This window comes from Cherax quadricarinatus, chromosome 16 (assembly GCF_038502225.1).
Source record: "Cherax quadricarinatus isolate ZL_2023a chromosome 16, ASM3850222v1, whole genome shotgun sequence".
NCBI classification, from domain to species: Eukaryota; Metazoa; Arthropoda; class Malacostraca; order Decapoda; family Parastacidae; genus Cherax; species Cherax quadricarinatus.
The window spans coordinates 9,206,222-9,216,288 of NC_091307.1; the positions used below are offsets into that span (position 1 = coordinate 9,206,222).

Sequence of the window (10,067 nt, forward strand, 5' to 3'; positions counted from 1 at the left end):
GGCTCAACAACAATTAACCATCTCAGACCACTAATTACCCAACAAAAGGCTGCAGTCAGAATGATAACAAATTCCCACTACAGGCAACACACTCCACCAATATTCAAAACTCTAAACCTACTCACCATACAAAACATCCATACTTATTACTGCACCTATTACATACATAGAACACTTAACTCTGATATTAACCCTCCCCTCAAACATCTCCTTGCCAACCTCAACAGAACACATGACCATAACACAAGGCACAGATCACTCTTTGATGTTCCTCGTGTCTATCTCACACTATGCAAAAACTCAATGCACATAAAAGGCCCTAAAATCTGGAATTCATTACCTGTAAATATAAAAGAAACACTACCTGTTTATAAATTCAAGTCTCTTCTCAAAGATCACTTACTCACCCAAAACCAAATAAATACTGAATAACTGAACCTTATAAATTGTATATCTTAAATGTTTCTCACAATTATATCACATAAATGTTAAACCTAAGACCCAATCTAACTTTGTTATTTTTTAAATACACTATCTAACAGAATACTCCATTCTACTGAATGTACAGCAATTCATGCAACCATATGACCTGTCTTTGTAATACTCATTTGTGATTTATTGTTATCTGTTTACAATAATGTTTTATCACTGATTACATCATTGCTTAGTTAATCTTAAGTTAATTTTAAGCCAGCCCTTAATGCTATGCATACAAGTGGCTTTGGCATGCTGCTCTTACCTGTACTTTTTTGTACCTCTGTATGTATGTTCAAATTATTAAATAAATAAATAAATAAAGCTTTAAAATTGGAGCGTGCATTAAAAACTGGGCTTCCATTATACACACTGATCTCTTCGCCCTATTCCTTGCACTCAAATGTATCCATATACCTTATGTTAACATCTCAGTTGAACATCAAAATGGTATACAATACCGACAGGTTGTTAGGTAAGACACATATGCAACAGTTAGACAACTTTATTCCGAAACGTTTCGCCTACACAGTAGGCTTCTTCAGTCGAATACAGAAAGTAGGCAGGAACAGTAGAGATGTGAAGACGATGTAATCAGTCCATCACCCTTGTAGTCGTAGAATTTGAGGTTGTCAGTCCCTCGGCCTGGAGAAGTTCAGTTCCATAGTCAGGAACTATCTGAAGATCAAGCGACAGTGCGGAGACTTAAATACTGTCGGAAGGAGAGGTGCAGAGTAGTAGTAGTAGTAGTAGTAGTGGGAATGTAACCACTGAGAGGTCATGTCCCTCTCAGATCCAACACTTCTCACTTGAAAAGCTTGTCCAAGGTGTTTTCTGTACCAAGATGCCATGTGTTACAGTGTCTGACAAGATGAACATCAAAATGGTATACAATACCGACAGGTTGTTAGGTAAGACACATATGCAACAGTTAGACAACTTTATTCCGAAATTCTACGACTTCAAGGGTGATGGACTGATTACATCGTCTTCACATCTCTACTGTTCCTGCCTACTTTCTGTATTCGACTGAAGAAGCCTACTGTGTAGGCAAAACGTTTCGGAATAAAGTTGTCTAACTGTTGCATATGTGTCTTACCTAACAACATCTAAGTTGTAAGTGATTCCCTATTATCCATAAGTGCTTTTGGCTCTGTGAGTGACAAATGGAACGATCAAATGTCAGAAGCTAGACACAGGTTGGCCTTCAAATGTAAAGTAAAAGGACACAAGTGCAACTAATGTGACATTGCACTTGTGTCCTTTTACTTTACATATTGTCGGTAATTCTACCAACTTTATGGCCTTCAAATGCAAAGCAGAACTGCTGGTTTGACAAAGGTGTATGCCTTCAACAAGGGAGTAGGTTATATCTTTGAATTTTCAACTTTAAGTTTGAGTACAATAATGCAAAAAGAATTTCAACTGAAACTTCGTGAATTTGAGGCAGAAGAAGACTGACACCAGTCAGTTTATCATCTATCATCACTATAATGCACGAGGAATCACATGTTTATGGCACACCTAACAAAATCAGCAAATACTTGGATATCAATACAGCTGGGCTGAATTGAAGCTAAAACCTTGAGTAGCCTTAAAAATAGGTTAGAAATGTACATGAGTGGGTGTGACTTGGACCTGCCTTGCATGGGCCAGTAGGTCTGCTGCAGTACTCTTTCTTTCTAATATATATATATATATATATATATATATATATATATATATATATATATATATATATATATATATATATATATATATATATATATATATATATATATATATATATATATATATATATCTAGGCTGGAATATTGCTGCACACTAACAGCTCCTTTCAAGGCAGGTGAAATTGCCGACCTAGAAAATGTACAGAGAACTTTCACGGCACGCATAACGGAGATAAAACACCTCAATTATTGGGAGCGCTTGAGGTTCCTAAACCTGTATTCCCTGGAACGCAGGAGGGAGAGATACATGATTATATACACCTGGAAAATCCTAGAGGGACTAGTACCGAACTTGCACACGAGAATCACTCACTACGAAAGCAAAAGACTTGGCAGACGATGCACCATCCCCCCAATGAAAAGCAGGGGTGTCACTAGCACGTTAAGAGACCATACAATAAGTGTCAGGGGCCCGAGACTGTTCAACTGCCTCCCAGCACACATAAGGGGGATTACCAACAGACCCCTGGCAGTCTTCAAGCTGGCACTGGACAAGCACCTAAAGTCAGTTCCGGATCAGCCGGGCTGTGGCTCGTACGTTGGTTTGCGTGCAGCCAGCAGCAACAGCCTGGTTGATCAGGCTCTGATCCACCAGGAGGCCTGGTCACAGACCGGGCCGCGGGGGCGTTGACCCCCGGAACTCTCTCCAGGTAAACTCCAGGTAATATCCTAGGTAGTAGGTTGGTAGACAGCAACCGCCCAGGGAGGTACTACCGTCCTGCCAAGTGAGTGTAACACGAAAGCCTGTAATTGTTTTACATGATGGTAGGATTGCTGGTGTCCTTTTTTCTGTCTCATGAACATGCAAAATTTCAGGTACGTCTTGCTACTTCTACTTACACTCAGGTCACACTACACATACATGTACAAGCGTATATATACATACCCCTCTGGGTTTTCTTCGATTTTCTTTCTAGTTCTTGTTCTTGTTTATTTCCTCTTATCTCCATGGGGAAGTGGAACAGAATTCTTCCTCCGTAAGCCATGCGTGTTGTAAGAGGCGACTAAAATGCCGGGAGCAAGGGGCTAGTAACCCCTTCTCCTGTATATATTACTAAATTTGAAAGGAGAAACTTTGGTTTTTTCTTTTGGGCCACCCTGCCTCGGTGGGATACGGCCGGTGTGTTGAAAGAAGAAAGAATATATATATATATATATATATATATATATATATGTCGTGCCGAATAGGCAGAACTTGCGATCTTGGCTTAAATAGCAACGTTCATCTTGCCGTATAGGACAAGTGAAAATTTGTGTATGCAATAATTTCGCCAAAATCATTCTGAACCTAACGAAAAAAATATATTTCACTGTGTTTGTTTAGTATTAAATTATTGTAAGCAAATCTAAAATATATTTAGTTGGGTTAGGCTAAAATAAATTGTGCTTGTTATAATAAGGTTAGGTAAGTTTTCTAAGTTCCTTTTGGTGCAAAATTAAAAATTTTTACATCAACATTAATGAAAAAAATATATCTTTAAACGTATAAGAGAAAATTTTAGAAAGGACTTAATTTTAAATGAGTTCTTGCTAATTGACCAGTTTTACATATTCGGCACGACATCTACATATATATATATATATATATATATATATATATATATATATATATATATATATATATATATATATATATATATATATATATATATATAATCATAACAAAGCGTTAAATCAGTAAGGGTCCAAGTATGTATAAAATTGAGGACTCCTATTATTTAAACTTTTTGATATGAAGCTATTATTTAAACTTTTTGATATGAAGCCAAGAATTATGTTATCTTTATTGCGAACACTTATACAGTGTTGTCTTGACTTCAGATTGGTGTTAACCAAAAGTTCTAAATATTTTTCTCAATCAGTGAGTGAGATCTACATTATTCAGTTCATAAGTGTCATGCTTATTCTCTTTTCCTAGGCTTAGAACCTTATATTTGCCAACATTAAACTGCATCTACCACTTCTCTCACCATTGCATCAACTTATTCAGATCTTCCTATAGTGCTCTACTGTCTTCATCATGCTTAGCAAATAAAAATGTTGGGGTCCAGGCCCTGGACCCATTATTTACCTCTGAAGGTCTTTGACTACCACCCACAAGATTAGTATGGGTTGCATAATAAAGATATCAATAAAACAGCTTAATTATATTATGGTTTAAGTCATACTTGAAGGTTAGAGACAATATTTATTATTTTTTCCAAGAACTGATAAGCCTTAAGAAGTGATCTAAAGTGTAAATTTGTAAAGTCGTAGATGGAACGCGTTTGTATACAATAATATTGTCTATTGTCTATGTAACACTAAGGAATGCTCTGTACTGCATATCAAGAAGAAATTTTTGTTAAATGCAGAAATAAATGTTGTAAAAACTTATATACTATATATAAGATCATTGTATCGTGGATTTATTACATGGCTTCACTGTATGAGATAGATTGATTAAGTAGTACAAAGCAAGGAAGCTTGCGATATGGCAGTTAAAAATCCCGCTTACTCTCAATACCAACCGTAAATAGCATCAAACCTTCATAAGATTATATTCCTTGAATAATTATAACCTCAAAGAAATTTTAATGAATGAATGAATTAAAAGGAGTATTGTGGTAATACTGTCAGTGAGGTAGGGTTAAATGTATGATGTAAATACAAGGTTGGTGGTAGACCTGGTACCCAGAATGCCTCAGTGCAGTCGTACACAACAAGAAACATGTCGGCGATGCTAGTACACCAAGTGCTATTATTTTGCTCATGAAACGGACTTGATTTAAATGAGGGTGAAGCCTGATGCCAGCTCCAAACCATGGCGGAGTCCAGTCTAGATTTACGGCCTTTAACGGCCCTGGAGAATCTAGTGGGAGTGCAGATAGAGAGTTTACCAATGGTAGGCGGGGAGGCAGCGGACGAGGAGTCGGCAGCGGCAGACAGGCACGGGGGAATGGACGCCGATGACCACCAGCCTCTTAAACTACTCCAAGATGACGTAGATACCCCTGCCACGCCTCCGTCAGCCTCTGAGCAGACTCCAGAGGCAGCGGGGAGCTCCATACCTGATGGTGACACTGGGGTAGAGGCGGGTGAGGAGGACGGGGAGCTCCCCGAGTTGGATAGTGAGGCTGGTGGGGACGACTCTCACGACCCACGACACCCCAGTACTGAGTCGTCCTCCCCACACCAACCTAACACACTAGTAGAACACGACTCCACACCCACAGTCTCACAACTAGAACGACTAAGTGTACAAAATGACACAGAACAAGTTTCTGAGAGTGAAACGACTAGAACCTGGACCGTGCCAGAAAAGAACACGGTGCCCATTGAAGATCATGTTGAAACAGTGGCCCGGGAGCCTGAAACTGAAATGATGGAGGGAGGGGGGGATTCTAGTGCCAGTAGTGGGGGTGGTGAGGGCAGTGTGTCTGGAACTGGCCCTAACGAGCCTGAGGATCAGTTTAGTTGGGACAATGTGCATTGTGTGTTTTGTGACTCTAGTGCAATGGACCAGGAGCCTAAACTCTTACCGTGTCTCCACTCTGCGTGTAGTAAATGTCTAACTCATGAAGCAGCTGAACCAGAAATGAACAAAGATGAAGATATTGTTGCAAGTGAGTGTATGCTACTATTAAGTTGACTTTAGGTAATATTGACGAGGAATTACTTCATAGAATTTATAGTGCACCTTTCAGCTCTTTAGATTCTTGTTTCCTTCTTACCATGTTAGGAAATTTTCATATTATATTTTATTTTTCTATGTAATATTTTCCCTTGTCACACTATAAATATGTGACATTTTAAATTGAGAAAATATTGTACTCTTAATGAAAACATGGAGAGAAAGGGTATAAAATACTGACAAGATAGATACAATTGCAGTATATTGCGAACCTTTTATTGAAAACGTTTCACCCACACGGTAGGCTTTATCAGGTGACAAACGGATCTACCTGGAGAGAAAGGATGCTCTCACTATATATATGTAAGTACATTCTTTCTCCCCAGATAGATCTATTTGTGACTTGATAAAGCTCTCTTTGGGCAAAATGTCAATAAAAGGATTACACTATACTGCATTTGTGTCTTTACCCAACAATATATGAATGTTTTAGAGGAGCTCTGCAGTACATAGCTCTGTTCCTATGTTCAAAAATTGTATTGTTACTTATTAACCAGCAAGTAAAATACTCGTATAGGTTACAGCTTGGAGAAAGCATTAATAGTTAAAGTTTAATCATGTACTATTGTTGTATACCTAAATTGCCTTATGTGTCCTTAGAATCATTGAAGGTTTTGATGGCACTTGGAGAAATCCAAATTTGGCCAATTTCATAAATAACTAATGACACAAAAATAAATTACTTGAATGAAAATTATGATACCCTCAGTGTAGCCAACATTTCACTTGAAAACTTACCTAGCAAAATTAATAAGCTAGTGAAAGCCATTGCTTGCCAACAAACTGTGCAAAACACATTGGCCGAGCTCATACATCTCACTCAGTTTACACACTGAAGTCCGGGTTTCATCTCTGGTACAGGTGAAACCATTAGGATGTGTCATCTCAAGACATCCGCTGTCCCTCTTCACCTATCAGTAAAATAGGTACCTGGGTGTTAGCCGACTGTTGTGGATTACATCCTGGGGACAAAATTGACCTAATTTGCCTGAAATGCTCTGCATAACAAGGGGCTTTCTATATAGCATTATGTCATTGATGTCAGCTAGGCTTGTATACATTGTACATGTAATTGTAGAAATAAAGATATTTCTAACTTTTGAAGTCTGAAATGCAAACTTCAGAAGTTAGTGAAAAGGTGAGACACACTGAAATGCAAATTAATTTTCTTGATGGAAAGATTGAAAAGTAACATAGACTGGAAAACACCCATTGATACACAGTTGACTGATCTACACAAACACGCTAATCAGTTGGAGCAGCTAACAGCTAGCAGGTGCTTCTGTAAGTAGGACCTTAGCAAACCATTTGCTAAATTCTTCAACAGATTGCTGCAAATGGGTATCATACTGGATAAGTGGAAAATGGCAAATACAATGCTCATATGTAAAGTGGGAAATTGTAGGCCCTTAGCTTCAAATTATAGACCAGTAAGCCTAATCTCAATTGTGGGAAAGTTGATGACATCAGTTATTGCAGATGCAGTTTGAAACCACCTTGAAAGATATATTAACTGAATCATAGCCTGACCTTATAAATTAACTACGTAATCTTTTTTGTAAGGTATTTGAGGTGGTAGACCAAGATAAAGAAAACAATATTGTGTATATGGACCTAAATAGTGCCAGTTAGTGTCACATAGTATAGAAGAAACCATTTATTGGATTTATTCATGGCTGACAGATAGATGACAGTGTGTGCATAAATGGGGACCCATTGTAAATGGTATGCCACAGGTATATACATGTATTATCATATATCTCTCTCTCCTCTGCTCCAGTGGGTACATATTTAGGAGTTTAAGGCATTCCCAGTAATTTAAATACTTTATTGGCTCTATGCAAGCAGTAAACAGTCTCTATCTATTCCAACTCTGAAATTTCCCCTGCCCTGTATGGGGCTGTGAACACAGCAATATTCCAAATGAGGGAGCACAAGCGATTTGAAAAGTATCACCATTGGCACTATTTCTTTTGTTTTGAAAATTGTCATTATCAACTCTGTTATCTTCCTGACTGTCATGACATTGGTGTTATTGTGTTCTTTGAAAGAAAGGTCAGCTGATATACGTAATTATTCCCAGGTCTTAAACGTGTTCCTTTCATTTTGTTTTGTATACATTGTCCCTTTTGAGTTTTTCATCATTTCCATACCTAAGGTTGGAACTTATCACCGTTGAACATCATACTGTTCTTCACTGCCCACTGGAAAATCCCTCCTTATTTCTTCCTGTAATTTTTGGGTATTGTCTACCAAGGTAACTTTCATGTTTATTTTAGCGTCATCTGATGATAATGATGTAAAACTGTGATGGGTGTTTTTATCTATGTCTGCAATGATAAGAAATAGAAGAGGTGCCAGAACAGTGTCTTGAGGAACTGAGCTTTTTACCTCACTGATGCTGGATTTTGATGTTTACTACTACTATGCATTGTGTGTGTTAGAAACTTGAAAATCCCTCTGTCTATCTTCTCAGTTATACTTGTGGCCCTCATTTTGTGTGCAATCATTCCATGATCGCATTTGTCAGATGCTTTTGCAAAATCTCCATATATCACGTCTACGATTTGGTTTTCTTAAAATGCCTTGGTAATTCTTACATAGTGGTTTAGCATTTGTGACATACCTGGAGTATACCTGGAGGGGATTTCTGGGGTCAGCACCCCTGCAGCTCGGTCTGAGACCAGGCCTAGTGGTGGATCAGGGTCTGATCAACCAGGCTGTTACTACTGGCCGCATGCAAACTGATGCACGATCCACAGCCTGGCTGGTCAGGTACTGACTTTAGGTGCCTGTCCAGTGCCTTTTTGAAGACAGCCAGGGGTCTATTGGTAATCCCCCTTATGTATGCTGGGAGGCAGTTGAACAGTCTTGGGCCCCTGACATTTATTGTGTTGTCTCTCAGTGTACTCGTGGCATCCCTGCTTTTCATTGGGGGAATGTTGCATCTCCTGCTGAGCCTTTTGCTTTCATAGGGAGTGATTTTCGTGTGCGAGTTTAGTATTAATGCCTCTAGGATTTTCCAAGTGTATATTATCATGTATCTCTCTCCCTCTCTCTCTCTCCTGCATTCCAGGGAATACAAATTAAGGGACTTCAACTGTTTCCAGTAATTTAGGTGCCTTATCATACTTATGTGTGCCGTGAAAGTTCTTTGTACACATTCCAGGTCAGCAGTTTTGCATGCCTTGAAGGAGGAAGTTGGTGTACAGCAGAATTCCAGCCTAGAGAGAACAGGTGATTTGAAGAGAGCTTGGCATCCTTAGATTTGAAGGTTTTCATTAGCCATCATTTTCCTAGCAGATGCAGTAGATACATTGTTGTGGTCTTTGAAGGTGAGATCCTTTGACATTATCACTCACAGGTCCTTTTGCTCTATTGTATGGTTAGAATTTGTTGTATACCCTGATATAGTTTTAATTTCCTCAAGTTTTCCATATCTGAGTAATTGAAATTTCTCTTCATTGAACTTAATATTGTTTTGAGTGGCCCATGTGAAGATTTGGTTGATGTCCGCTTGAAGTCTTGCGGTGTCTTCGATGGAGGTCACTGTCATCAATTCGGGTGTCATCCGCAAAGGAAGACAAGACAGGCAAGATCTTCCAGTTTTAAAACCATGCTGGTTTGGTTATGAAGAATGTGCTGTTCCAGAAGTTTGTAATTTGATATTTCATCACTCTTTCGAAGATTTTTATGATGTGGAATCACTGTATGACCCTTGTGGGTTTAGCACTTAGTAATGATGTTGTGTGGTGTTTGGGCTACTGGTCTGTAATTTTTGGCTAGTTCTCTGCTACCTCCCTTATGCAAAGTAGCTATATCTGCACTCTTTAGCCCTTTCAGGGTCCAGAGGCCAAATTTCAATGGGTGCTTCAGTGTCCAAGAAATTTTGAAAAATCCGAAAATTATTTTTTCCTACAGAATTAAAAATAATAATTTTGTGAAGGCAATGAAACAAAAAAAAATTCTGATCAGTACTTACCGAGATATAGAGGCGTAAAGTTAACCCAAAATGACCAGGTGGCGGCAACATCAGCGACTTCCGCAAAATCGCATTTGTTTATTGTGCGTTTTTCATACTTTTTTCTTTTCTTTTCTGATTTTTTTTTCTAGTAACATTTGTGGCCTGTGAGACCAATACCGTATATAATGTGTGTGTGTGTATATATATATATATATATATATATATA

General features: G+C 38.4%; 1 protein-coding gene across 2 annotated transcripts in view; it reads left to right on the forward strand.

The window, feature by feature from the left end:
- Window positions 1–4,872: 4,872 nt before the first annotated feature.
- bon (tripartite motif-containing protein bonus) overlaps window positions 4,873–10,067 on the forward strand; it is a 183,977-nt gene continuing 178,782 nt past the window's right edge. Inside the window, exon 1 of one of the 2 annotated variants that reach the window (XM_070085386.1) lies at window positions 4,873–5,809. In XM_070085386.1, the coding sequence (XP_069941487.1) occupies window positions 5,008–5,809 (802 nt within the window). In that variant the 5' untranslated portion in view covers window positions 4,873–5,007. The remainder of the gene's footprint in view (window positions 5,810–10,067) is intronic. The other variant, XM_070085387.1, reaches the window with a different exon arrangement.